General features: G+C 41.4%; 1 protein-coding gene across 4 annotated transcripts in view; it reads left to right on the top strand.

Annotated features, from left to right (window-relative positions):
- The window catches only part of ARHGEF16 (Rho guanine nucleotide exchange factor 16), a 32516-nt gene that overhangs the window by 16692 nt on the left and 2658 nt on the right, over positions 1 to 13166 (top strand). For all 4 annotated transcript variants that reach the window (XM_070759100.1, XM_070759101.1, XM_070759099.1 and 1 more), the window contains 7 exons: positions 657 to 786; positions 1536 to 1610; positions 2799 to 2891; positions 3782 to 3939; positions 6828 to 7001; positions 8145 to 8218; positions 11632 to 11733. In XM_070759100.1, the coding sequence (XP_070615201.1) occupies positions 657 to 786; positions 1536 to 1610; positions 2799 to 2891; positions 3782 to 3939; positions 6828 to 7001; positions 8145 to 8218; positions 11632 to 11733 (806 nt within the window). The remainder of the gene's footprint in view (positions 1 to 656; positions 787 to 1535; positions 1611 to 2798; positions 2892 to 3781; positions 3940 to 6827; positions 7002 to 8144; positions 8219 to 11631; positions 11734 to 13166) is intronic.

Here is a 13166-nt window from a genome sequence, read left to right as displayed (position 1 = left end):
TGGATGGATGTGGTCTAAGGGTCTCCTGCTTGAGTAGGGGGTTGGACTAGAAGACCTCCAAGGTCCCTTCCAACTCTAGTCTGATTGATTGATTGATTGATTGATTGATTGATTGGTTGATTGATTGAAATAGTCTAAGGTCTCCTGCTTGAGTAGGGGGTTTGACTAGAAGACTTCCAAGGCCCCTTCCAACTCTAGTCTGATTGATTGATTGATTGATTGATTGATTGATTGATTGATTGATTGAAATAGTCTAAGGTCTCCTGCTTGAGTAGGGGGTTGGACTAGAAGACCTCCAAGGTCCCTTCCAACTCTAGTCTGATTGGTTGGTTGGTTGGTTGGTTGGTTGGTTGGTTGATTGATTGAAATAGTCTAAGTTCTCCTGCTTGAGTAGGGGGTTTGACTAGAAGACTTCCAATGTCCCTTCCAACTCTAGTCTGATTGATTGATTGATTGAAATAGTCTAGGGTCTCCTGCTTGAGTAGGGGGTTGGACTAGAAGACCTCCAAGGTCCCTTCCGACTCTATTCTGATTGAAATTAAAAGTGGGTGCTGTGGTGGGGGAAGGTTTACCCAGTGGGAGGTCCTGAAATGGCTTTTTTTGGTCGTGGGGTGGAAAAAAACACAACCTCCCTTTTTTCCCAATTCTGTCCTCAGGGCTTCCAACGCCGGCTTTAAGGACTCGTTGAAGCAGATCGAACAGAAACCGGAATGCGGCAACCTGCCCCTGATTTCCTTCCTCATCCTCCCCATGCAGAGGGTGACCCGCCTGCCTCTCCTCATGGATGTGAGTAAAACCCGGGGGCTCTTTGACCCTCCCCTCTCTGAACCTCGGGAACAAGCTGTGGTGCTAGTCCTCAGCGAGGAACTGTTTCCCAGACGGCTCACTTTTTTCTTGGCTCGCCCGTCGCTTTCACTCCTTAGAAAAGGTTAAGATCCTGCCACTGTTCTGAATATATCATTTTTAAGCATTTCATAGAAACTTAGGATGGGAAGGGATCCTGGAGGTCATCTAGTCCAGACACCCCCCACCCCCCCATTGGTCTGGTGCAAAAAATTATATCCTTGGTTGCATAGTTTTAGTAGAGTAATACATAAGGGTACAGTTAACACATTGTTTAATGCGTTTATAATGCATAATGTGTAATATAATGCATGTTATATATTGCATACATAATACATACACATTTAATAACAATACATAATATAGTACATACTAGTATGGTTAGCAGATTAGCAGAATAATCTAGGTAGAAAAATGGAGGGAAGGAAGGAGGGAGGAAGGAATGAAGATTGGAAGGAAAGAAGGAAGATCAGCAAAGAAGGAAAATAGAGGATGGAGGAGAGGAAGGAAGGAAGGAAGGAAGGAAGGAAGGAAGGAAGGAAGGAAGGAAGGAAGGAAGGAAGGAAGGAAGGAAGTTTGGCAGCACATAGCTCCATTATTATTCAGTCATTTTTATTTTAGCTGCCTGTTTTGCCCTTTTAAATTTAAATGTTTTAATTACATAACCCTTTCTTCATTTTTCTTGGTTTCAGACGGTTTGCCAGAAAACCCCGGTGGGCACAGCTGAGTACCGAGCTACTACTCAAGCTTTGAAAGCCATTAGCAAGGTAAATCGTGTGTTGCTGTTTTCTGGACTTTGTTGATTGATTGATTGGAAAAAGCAGAGCAACATGTGTGTGTGTCTCACTTTGTTGGAAGAAGAAGGGGTGTGAAGTCTCTTCACAGCTGCTAGCTAAGTACTTAATGACTGCTTAAGGGAAATTGTACAGACTACCTGGTTGTTTTGGGACAAGTGCTCTTTGCAATACAAAAAGAGTGCTTAGTTTATTTTGAATTTTGTGATAAAGAACATTGTTTTGAATTTTCAAACGTGTGTGTGTCTGAAATTTGTATCCTTGAATTTTCGGGAGGCTCCTGCCAGAGAGCCCGGCAGAACAGTAGGTAGGTAGGTAGGTAGGTAGGTAGGTAGGTAGGTAGAGAGAGAGATAGAGAGATAGAGAGATAGATATAGATAATAAGTAGGTAGGTAGATAGATGGATGGATAGATGGTAGGTAGGTAGGTAGGTAGGTAGGTAGGTAGATAGATAGATAGATAGATAGATAGATAGATAGATAGATAGATAGATAGATAGATAGATAGATAGATAGATATGTAACATATTTTTGCTGAATTTTGAAAATGAAGGCCTTCCTCTTTGGAAGGCAGCCTTCAAAATACAGGAAGTCCTCGACATACGACCACAGTCCAGCCCATTAAGTGAGACCCTTGCGATGTGAGCTCCACCCTTTATTTCCCGACCTTCTTCGACACGGTTGTTAAGCGAATCGCTGCAGTTTTTTAAATCAAGTTGTTAAGCGAATCCGGCTTCCCCCGTCAACTTTGCCGGTCAGACGGTCACAAAATCCCAGAGGATGGTGCGACCATCATAAATAGGAGTTGGCCACTGAATTTTGTCGACAGAACTACACTCGGTTGCGAGTGTGAAAAAAGTCACCCTTTTTTCCCCCGATGCCCTCGTAACTTCGGTCACTAAACAAATTATGGTAAGTCGAGGACTACCTGCATTCATCGATTCACGCATTAACGGTCACTAAATGAAACCGTCTCAAGACGAGGACTTCCCACATCTTGCCATTGTTCCATCAGATTGGATAAGAAGTGGTCTCTCTGCCCCTATTACCAGGAGGATCTCTGGAGCCATTTTTAAGCTTGCCTCCTTTTTGGTCCAAGCTTCGAGTCCGAGCAGGTCCTTTCCATCTACCCTTCCAATACTTTTGTTCATTTGTTTCACAGCTTGTGAAGACATGCAATGAAGGAGCCCATACCATGGAAAGGACGGAGCAGATGTGCAGTTTGCAGAACCAGCTGGATTTTGGAAAAGTCAAGGTGAGATCTTTCACCCCTTAGAAGCAACCTAGAACTAAGGAGGAAACTAAGAACAATTAACCAGTGGAACTGCTTGCCACCGTAAGCTTGGGATGCTCCCTAAGTAGAGATGAGACAGCTATTTGTCTGGAATAATAAAAGGTCTCCTACTTGAGCAGAGGGTTGGACTAGAGGGCCTCCAAGGTCCCTTCCAGCTCAATCCTGATTGATTGATTGATTGATTGATTGATTGATTGATTGGTTGGTTGGTTGGTTGATTTGAAATGGTTAAGGTCTCCTGCTTGAGCAGCGGCGTGGACTAGAAGACCTCCAAGGTCCCTTTTAGCTCTATTCTGATTGAATGATTGAAATGTTCTAGGGTCTCCTGATTGAGCAAGGGGTTGGACTAGAAGACCTCCAAGGTGCCTTCCAGCTCTATTCTGATTGATTGATTGATTGATTGATTGATTTAAATGGTTAGGTCTCCTGCTTGAGCTGGGGGTTGGACTAAAAGATCTCTAAAGTCCCTTTCAACTCTATTCTGATTGATTGATTGATTGAAATGTTCTAAGATCTCCTGATTGAGCAAGGGGTTGGACTAGAAGACCTCCAAGGTCTCTTCCAGCTCTATTCTGATTGATTGATTGATTGATTGAAATGTTCTAGGATCTCCTGAATGAGCAGGGGGTTGGACTAGAAGACCTCCAAGGTCCCTTCCAGCTCTATTCTGATTGATTGATTGATTGAAATGTTCTAGGATCTCCTGAATGAGCAGGGGGTTGGACTAGAAGACCTCCAAGGTCCCTTCCAGCTGAGTCTACAGTTTTATGGTCTCTGTGGACAGTTGAGGTGTCCTTTTGTGGACGTCCCAGTTGACCTCATAGCCAAACCAACCTTCTGAACTTTTCCAGAACTTTCCATTGATCTCAACGTCCCGCTGGCTGCTGAAAAGGGGCGAGGTCTCCCTCCCTCCAAGCGAAGATGGCGGGATCTTTCGGAAGGGATACGGGCGAGGAATCTGCTACCTCTTTGTCTTCAACGACGTTCTGATCATCACCAAGAAAAAAAGGTGAAGGCCACGAAATCCTCGATTTTGTTTTTATTCTCCCCAAGCTTCCATTTATCATGAATCTATTATTATAAAAATATTTTTTTTTAAAATTGTCTTTAATGACAAAAAGGAAAACCACAAAGACTAGGCAAATTTATTTACAATTTGTCCTCGATTTACAACAGTCCGTTTAGTGACTGTCTTAAGCGAAGACACTAAAAAAAAGGTTACTTATGGCCAATTTTTTTCCATCTTGCTTAGCGACAGGAATTTTGGCTGTAACTCAAGAACTAGCCATATTTATCAGTCAAACATATTTAAAATATTTGTTGAATTTATATATTTGTGCGTTCATTCTGGAAGGGGAAAAACCCTTTTAAAAAAACATAATATCTCCAAATATACACATTTTTACTGCGTTTCTAATCCTCTTAGATTAGAGAAAACCATCCATTTTCTCCTAAGGGTTTAGAGCAGGAAGTCAAAGGCTGAGATTTAGACTTAAAACATTTTAAATATGCCAGACCGAAGATAACATTTGTTTCATGTGAGATCACCAGATTCCTTCAATAATTTGATGGGGGTTTTTTAATACAAAAAGTTTTATTTATACCCATATATACATAACGCACAAAACAAAAGATACTTAAAATCATTGAACATTTGTGTGGCAAATCTGTGTTACATTTCTTAGTGGGCTCACAACATATTACATAACTATTTTTAGCATGCTATTATTTTAAATAAATCATATACATTGATCTGACTTCTGTGTCTAACCCTGTATCTGTTTTTCCTTAACCCATTAGTCACCAAGAAATATCTTTTTTTAAATTAACTTTTCATTCCAGTTAATAACGTTATTGCCATTTCTACATTTATTACTTTTTCCTTTTCTCCAGCCAGCCGTAGAACCTGCCCCCAAATTCATAATATTTTTAATCTTCCTTATTTTTTAATTCCAGTGTTAATTTATCCATCTCCGCACATGCTGGTGTTTTTTCTATTATATCACCCTCTTGTCGGTGCATTTTCATTTTTCCAATATTGCGCAAATATTATTCTTGTCGCGTTTGTTATGTGCAAAATTAAATATATCTGGCTTTTTTCAAATTTTTCACATACTAGTCCCAATAGAAAGAGCTCTGGTTTTTTTCTATTTTTCTTCGTAAAATTTCTTCTAACCAATTTCTAATTTTTTCCCAGTAGTTCTTTGCTAATTTGGGTTCACTCAATTTTGAATTTACAGGCAGTTCTCAATTTATAATCTTTCATTCAGTGACTGAAATAAGTGATTTACAATCACTTAATGGCCATTCTAGCATCCCCCCAACATGGTCATGCGATCAAAATTCAGAAAAAAATTAGAATCATTTCCTCAATTTGGCCAGAAATTTTGCGGGTATATCTTGGGTCATGGATCATATATGATTCTGCAATCATGTAATTATGAAAAAAAATGGCATTTTTTTTCCATCTGCTTAAAGAAATCATGAATGACAAAGTTTTTGAGCGGCAGGAATGAAAGATTGGGAAGTTTTTCCCAAGCTTTGATTTGATCCCCACCCAAAACCAAGATTATTTAAGCCCTTTTTGGCCTGGCTGATCATTGGAGTTTGTTTGTTTTTTATTTTAAAAAAATCTTTATTAAGTTTCTACATATAAAAATAGAAGAAAAAGAAAATAAACAAGAAAAAAACAAGAAAAAGAGACAGGTGAACATATCAGTTTAAACAACATATAAAACGTATTCAGTTATAGTAGTGTCCTTTATATGTATATAGACATAGTTATTTGTTTACCATCAATTAATATTTTATTTCACTACGCACATATATTTATTTGTTATATAGAAGATATAATTTGTCAACTGTACTATTGACTCTCGCTATCAAGCGACCTAATGTTAAGCCTTTGTATCTAATGTGTAGATTTGTAGGTTTGTGTTCTTTAGATCTATATATTGTTGTATCCATTTTGCATATTGGTGAGGAAAATACAGATTAATTTTTATTATCATCATTTATCATTAGAACTTTCATTACAGCAGAGAAACAAACCAGAAAGAAACCACGATTTGGGAATCGGGCACCTAGGGAACTTGTGGTTCAAACAAGCCAGCTTTATCTAAAACAAAGCTAGGGTTCAGATGATGGTTTGTTGCAAATGTGGGAAGCCTTCAGCCTTCTTCTACCCTCAGCTTTGCATTGCAATAAAACTTTGTGGTTGCAATAAACCATGGTTTCTTCCTGGCTTTGTCTGGGGCTTTGAGAGTTTGAACTACAAAATATCGTAAATAATATTACAGTGTTCCCTCGATTTTCGCGGGTTTGAACTTCGCGAAAAGTCTATACCATGGTTTTTCAAAAATATTAATTAAAAAAATACTTTGCGGGTTTTTTCCCTATACGTTTTTTTCCCACCCGATGATGTCATATGTCATCGCCAAACTTTCGTCTGCTTTTAATAAATATTTTTTTAAATAAACTTTAATAAATAAACATGGTGAGTAATAATCTAAATGGTTGCTAAGGTAATGGAAAATTGCAATTTAGGGGTTTAAAGTGTTAAGGGAAGGCTTGTGATACTGTTCATAGCCAAAAATAGTGTATTTACTTCCGCATCTCTACTGCGCAGAAATTTGACTTTTGCGGGCGGTCTCGGAACGCATCCCCCGCAAAAAGCGAGGGAACACTGTATTCTGTTTGTTTGCACACATGTCTGTTGTTCTTCGCTTTCTCCCCTCTCCCCTGCGTGGACTTCATTTCCCAGAATGCCCTTGCGTGGTGGAAAACTCCCAGAATCCCCCTCTTAGAGAAAAGCTTTGGTTTTGCAAATCCTTTTATCGCATCCGTCATTCAACTCCTTTTTAATTAATTTATTTTTTATTTCCTCTTCTGGGTCAGCGAGGAGAGCTACGTGGTTCTCACCTACTCCATGTTGGAACACCTCTCGGTCGAAAAGGTCGAAACGCCGGACAGTCCGACGGGCCTCGGACGCAGTGGCTACCTCTTCCGTCTCAATTTGCGAAAGGACAGCGAAGGAAAGCCGGAGGAAATCGTGCTGGCTGCAGAATCCCGGTGAGTATTTTAATCCGAGCGACAAGAGTCGGCAACTGACCGGTGCTGAAACAGTTATCCACCTGCTTGCCAAAATTGCCTCTTTCACCCCCTCTCTTAGTATTGGCATTTCCGACAGGCCTGGAATTAGGCTGATTGCAAGTATTTATGTTTTTTATGTTATTACTGTTCTCGCTGATTTTTATTATTAGATTTCTTTATTGTTGTTGTATCTATTCCTATTGTTAGCCACTCAGAGTCCATTTGGAGTGCCATATAAAAATATAGAAACATAGAAGATTGACGGCAGAAAAAAGGCCTCCTGGTCCATCTAATCTGACCTTATAATACAGTATTTCCTGTATTTTATCTTAGGATGGATCTATATTTATCCCAGGCGTGTTTAAATTCAGTTTTTCTTTCTTTCTTTCTTTCTTTCTTTCTTTCATAGAAACATAGAAGATTGACGGCAGAAAAAGACCTCCTGGTCCATCTTTCTTTCTCTCTCTCTCTTCCTTCCTTCATTCCTTTCTTTCTTTCATAGAAACATAGAAGATTGACGGCAGAAAAAGACCTCCTGGTCCATCTAGTCCGCCCTTATACTATTTCCTGTATTTTATCTTAGGATGGATCTATGTTTATCCCAGGCGTGTTTAAATTCAGTCTTTCTTTCGTTCTTTCTTTCCTTCCTTCCTTCCTTCCTTCCTTCCTTCCTTTCTTTCTTTCTTTCTTTCATAGAAGATTGACGGCAGAAAAAGACCTCTTGGTCCATCTAGTCTGCCTTTATGTTATTTCCTGTATTTTATCTTAGAATGGATCTATGTTTATCCCAGGCATGATAAAATTCATTTACTGTGGATTGACCAACCACATCTGCTGGAAATTTGTTCCAAGCATCTACGACTCTTTCAGTCAAATCATATTTTCTCACGTTGCTTCTGATCTTTCCCCCAACTGACCTCAGATTGTGCCCCCTTGTTCTTGTGTTCCCATTTTCCTATTAAAAACACTTCCCTTCTGAACCTTATTTAACCCTTTAACATATTTAAATGTTTCGATCATTGCAAATTAAACACTAAATTGCAAAACATGGTTAAATTCAAGGTTCAGTGTTTTAATTTTTATTTGGACCTGCTCACAAACCCACCTTTTTCCTCCGTGCAGAAGCGACAGGGCCCGATGGATAAGCGCATTAATGCACCGAGAAGAAGAAAAAATAAGCACTGCGGAGAAAGGAGGTAAGTGGGGGGGGGATCCCAAATTTTAATCTACGGTGCCCAGCAAGGAAAATAAAAAACGGTCCATTTGCAAAATAAAATGTTTTGTTCCTCCGAATCTGTGCGCGCCAAGCAATTATGCCCTTTTAACCTACAACTGGCCTCGCCCATTGCACTGCTTTTGGGGAAACCTACCCAAGCCAAACAAACCATCAATTGTGGCTTACAGACTCCCAAGAGCCCAAAACTGCATATTTTGCATTCATTGGGGGGGGGCAGTGTTAACCCAATTTCCGGGTTAACTTCTCCAGGTCCCGTCAACTAAAGAATGTCGTTTGGCGGGACCCAGGGAAAGAGCCTTCTCTGTGGCGGCCCCGACCATTTGGAACCAACTCCCCCCCAGATATCAGAGTTGCCCCCACCCTCCTTGCCTTCCGTAAGCTCCTTAAAACCCACCTCTGTCGTCAGGTATGGGGGAATTGAGACTTTCCCTCCCCCTAGGCTTATAAAATTTATGCATGGTATGTTAGTATGCATGATTGGTTTTTAAATTGGGGTTTTAAGTTAACTTAAATATTAGATTTGTTTACATTGTATTATTATTGCTGTGAGCCGCCCCGAGTCTACGGAGAGGGGCGGCATACAAATCTGATTAATAAATAAATAAATTTCCCTATCTTTGGCAATGCTAAGATCCTTTTTAAGGGCAGGAGATTTAAACTTAAGGTGATCCAGATGTTTGGGGTCTCTCTTTTCATCGCTCGCCCAACTACGGCTGATCTGTTCTGTTCCAAATTAGAAGTGGAGCAAAGAATCTGGAAAGCAGCTCCAAAGAATTTCGTGTTTGCAAAAAAAATTAAAAATTAAAATCGGAACATGTGCGAGAGAGAGAGAGAAAGGCTTCCGGCCTGGGGATCCATTCCCTGCGGGATGAAATGGGAATGTGAGAAGGGTTGCGTTGTTTTTGGGATGTTCAGAAAATGTTCCTGACCTTTTGTTCCCAGGATTTAAATAGAGGAATGCAAGAGCGGGAGAGAGAAGAGACTGTCTTGTCTTCTCAAATCACAAAAATAAATAGGCTCCTAGGCTCCTTCTGCTGGTCAATCATCGCATTTAAAATACAGTGGTACCTCAAGATACGAACCCCTCGTCTTACGAACTTTTCGAGATACGAACCCAGGGTTTCAGATTTCTTTGCCTCGTCTAAAGAACCCTTTCCGTCTTATAAACACAAGCCCGGCTCCGTGGGCTCTCTAATTCTGCGTGCGCTAATTTACTGATGCAGGGATTCTCCTGCCTTGAGACTACCCCGATGGGATTTCCCATTCATTCCCCCCCCCATTCCCTGCCCCCGCCCCTTTGCTGTCCCCGCCTTCCTGGGCGAAGCGCTGGAGAGGGAGGAAAACCGGACCTTCTGCTCCTCCCCAGCACTTCGCCCAGGAAGGCAGGGACAGCGAAGGGGCCGGGGGGAGAGAACAGGAGGCTCAGGACCCTTCAGGAGCAGCAGGGCAACTTTTCTGAATAGCGCTGGGGAGGAGCAGAAGGTCCGGTTTTCCTCCCTCCCAGCGCTTCGCCCAGGAAGGCAGGGATGGCAAAGGGGCGGGGGGGGGAGAGAACGGGAGGGTCAAGACTCCTTTGGCGATGGCGGTCCGGCTTCCGGGTTTCTAATTTCTGGGCTTGCACGCATTAATCGCTTTTCCATTGATTCCTATGGGAAACATTGTTTCATCTTACGAACTTTTCACCTTACGAACCTCCTCCTGGAACCAATTAAGTTCGTATCTTGAGGTACCACTGTATTTGTTTTTCCTTCAAAGCCTCCAGAGATGGAGCACCTGCAACTTCTGGTGGCAAGCTGTTCCATCGATTGATTGTTCTCAGTGTTAGGAAGTATCTATAGGGCTGCCCCAAAGAAGAGGGCCCCCACTTATTTTTCCAAAGCAACAGAAGAGAGGGCAAGAAGCAGTGGATGGAAACACATCAAGGAGAGAAGCAACTCTGCATTAAAAGATAAATTTCCTGACAGTGAAGACAATTTGCCAGTGAAACAACTTGCCACCAGAAGTTGTGGTGTTCCATCACTGGAGGCTTTTAAGAAGAGAATGTAGGGCCACTTGTCTGAAATACCGTATTTTTCGGAGTATAAGACGCACCTTAATTTTGGGGGGAGAAAAATAGGGAAAAGAATCTGCTTACCAGGTATTCGTCTGGCTGGCATCCTTAGTCTGGTCAGTTTCAGCACATTATTTTATCCCCTGGTTAGGGCTTTAAAAAAACTTATTTGGAGAGAGTAACAATGAAACAGCTTGCAAGCCAGTAAGAGCGGGAAACATTGTTAGCATCTGGTTAGGGCTGGAAAGAAACATTTGGAGGAAGTTAGAGCAATGAAAAAAACAACCTGCAAAGACTTAGGGCTTGGAAATCATTCTTAGCAGAGAGTAACAATGAAAGATCTTGCAAGCCGTTAAGAGCTGGGAACATTGTTAGCACCTGGTTAGGGCTGGAAAGAAACATTTGGAGCAAGTAGAACAATATGAAAACCTACAAAGGTAGGGTTTGGAAAACATTATTCACACAGAGTAACAGTGAAAAATCTTGCAAGCAGGTAAGAGCTGGGAACATCATTAGCACCTGGTTAGGGCTGGAAAGAAACATTTGGAGCAAGTAGAACAATGAAAAAGAACTGCAAAGACTTAGGGCTTGGAAAACATTCTTAGCAGAGAGTAACAGTGACAGAGCTTGCAAGCGGGTAAGAGCTGGGAACATTGTTAGCACCTGGTTAGGGCTGGAAAGAAACATTTGGAGCAAGTAGAACAATATGAAAACCTACAAAGGTAGGGTTTGGAAAACATTATTCACACAGAGTAACAGTGAAAAAGCTTGCAAGCAGGTAAGAGCTGGGAACATCATTAGCACCTGGTTAGGGCTGGAAAGAAACATTTGGAGCAAGTAGAACAATGAAAAAGAACTGCAAAGACTTAGGGCTTGGAAAACATTCTTAGCAGAGAGTAACAGTGACAGAGCTTGCAAGCGGGTAAGAGCTGGGAACATTGTTAACACCTGGTTAGGGCTGGAAAGAAACTTGGAGCAAGTTGGAGTAATGAAAACAACTAGTCAAAGACTTAGAGCTTGGAAAACATTCTTCACAGAGAGTAACAATGAAAGAAACTGCAAGATAACAGCTGGGAAAATCGTTAGCACCTAGTTAGAATTGGGAGGGGGGGAGCTTTAAAAAAAGCTGCATTCAGAGTATAAGATGCACCTGGGTTTTCAGCCTATCTTCTACAGTCCAAATCTCGATTTAATGCTAGGAGTGTGTCTTCCATTTGTGCATCTTTTTTTTTAATGAGCTGTTTCTCTCGGAGTCTTTGGCATGCAAAAAAATATTATCATATTGTCTAGCATCTGAGCGTGTTTTCTCTCTTTCCATCCAGCACTCCAACAGGTAGAGATCACCAGAGCCTACCTGGCTAAGCAGGCGGATGAGATTTCACTCCAGCAATCTGATGTCGTCCTTATCTTGAACCAGGAAGAAGGTGGGTGGCTACAGAAAGACCTCTTTCCCCCCCCTAATTGTGCATTAATTAATGAATTAATTTCTATTATTCCTATTCCTATTACCTCTATTCCTAGTACCTCTAGATACGAGCTGCTCTACATGCGAGTATTTCAAGATACGAGCCACAAGGGGAGAGACATTTCTGTTCTAGTTCCGAGCTGAAATTCAGGATACGAGCCGAGCGTCCACTAGGTGGCGCAAGAATCCTTGCTTTTGGTTATCTTAGAGGGGAAAAACAACTTGTTCCAGATACGAGTTGCCTCGAGATACAAGCTCCCTTATGGAACGAATTATGCTCGTATCTAGGGGTACTACTGTATTGTAGAATGCTTGATTGCATAGCTAGAAGTAGAACAAGCAGGAAGAGAGAGATTGTGATCCCGTTGTATAGAGCGCTGGTGAGACCACATTTGGAATAATACTGTGTCCAGTTCTGGAGACCTCACCTACAAAAAGAGATGGATAAAATCCAAAGAGGGGCTACAAAAATGGTGGAAGGTCTTAAGCATCAAACTTATCAGGAAAGACTCAATGAACTCAATCTGTATAGTCTGGAGGACAGAAGGGAAAGGGGAGACATGATCGAAACATTTAAATCTCTTAAAGGGTTCAATAAGGTTCAGGAGGGAAGTGTTTTTAACAGGAAAGTGAACACAAGAAAAGGGGGCACAATCTGAGGTTACTTGGAGGAAAGATCAGAAGCAACGTGAGAAAATATTTGACTGAAACAGTAGTAGATGTTTGGAACAAACCTCCAGCAGACGTGGTTGGTAAATCCACAGTAACTGAATTTCAACATGTCTGGGATAAACATAGATCCATTCTAAGTTAAAATATAAGGACAGAGTAGATGGACCAAGAGGTTTTTTCCTGCCATCCATCTTCTATGTTTCTATTTTTTCCAATCTATTCTGATTAATGAATGAATTAATGAATTTCTTTTTTTAAAAAACCCAACAGAATAATATTTTTATCCATGATACAACGAAGGCGAGTCACGGCTTGACCTCCTGTTCTAAAAGTCATATTTTTAAAGATGATTGAATGCATCAACTCCCAGAATTCCCTAGCCAGCATGGCTGGGTCGCAACTCTGCCCGTGCGGCTGGATGAGGAATTCTGGGAGTTGAAGCCCACACTTTTCAAGACTCGCCAAGGTTGAGAAAAAATAGATTAGAGGATTGTAGCTATATCCTTGTTATATCCTCCTAGCTGTGGCGAGGGGGGCGTTTGCCCAGGTTTGCCTGGTGCACCAGTTGCAGCCCTATTTGGATCGGGAGTCATTGCTCACAGTTATTCGTGCCCTCATCACCTCGAGGCTCAACTACGCTCTCCACATGGGGCTACCTTTGAAGAATGTTCGGAAACTCCAGATCGTGCAGAATGCAGCTGCGAGAGCAATCATGGGCTT

Source organism: Erythrolamprus reginae, chromosome 8 (assembly GCF_031021105.1).
Source record: "Erythrolamprus reginae isolate rEryReg1 chromosome 8, rEryReg1.hap1, whole genome shotgun sequence".
Lineage (NCBI taxonomy): Eukaryota > Metazoa > Chordata > Lepidosauria > Squamata > Dipsadidae > Erythrolamprus > Erythrolamprus reginae.
The sequence above is the reverse complement of the archived record's forward strand: the minus strand, read 5'-3'. Positions and strand labels throughout refer to the sequence as shown.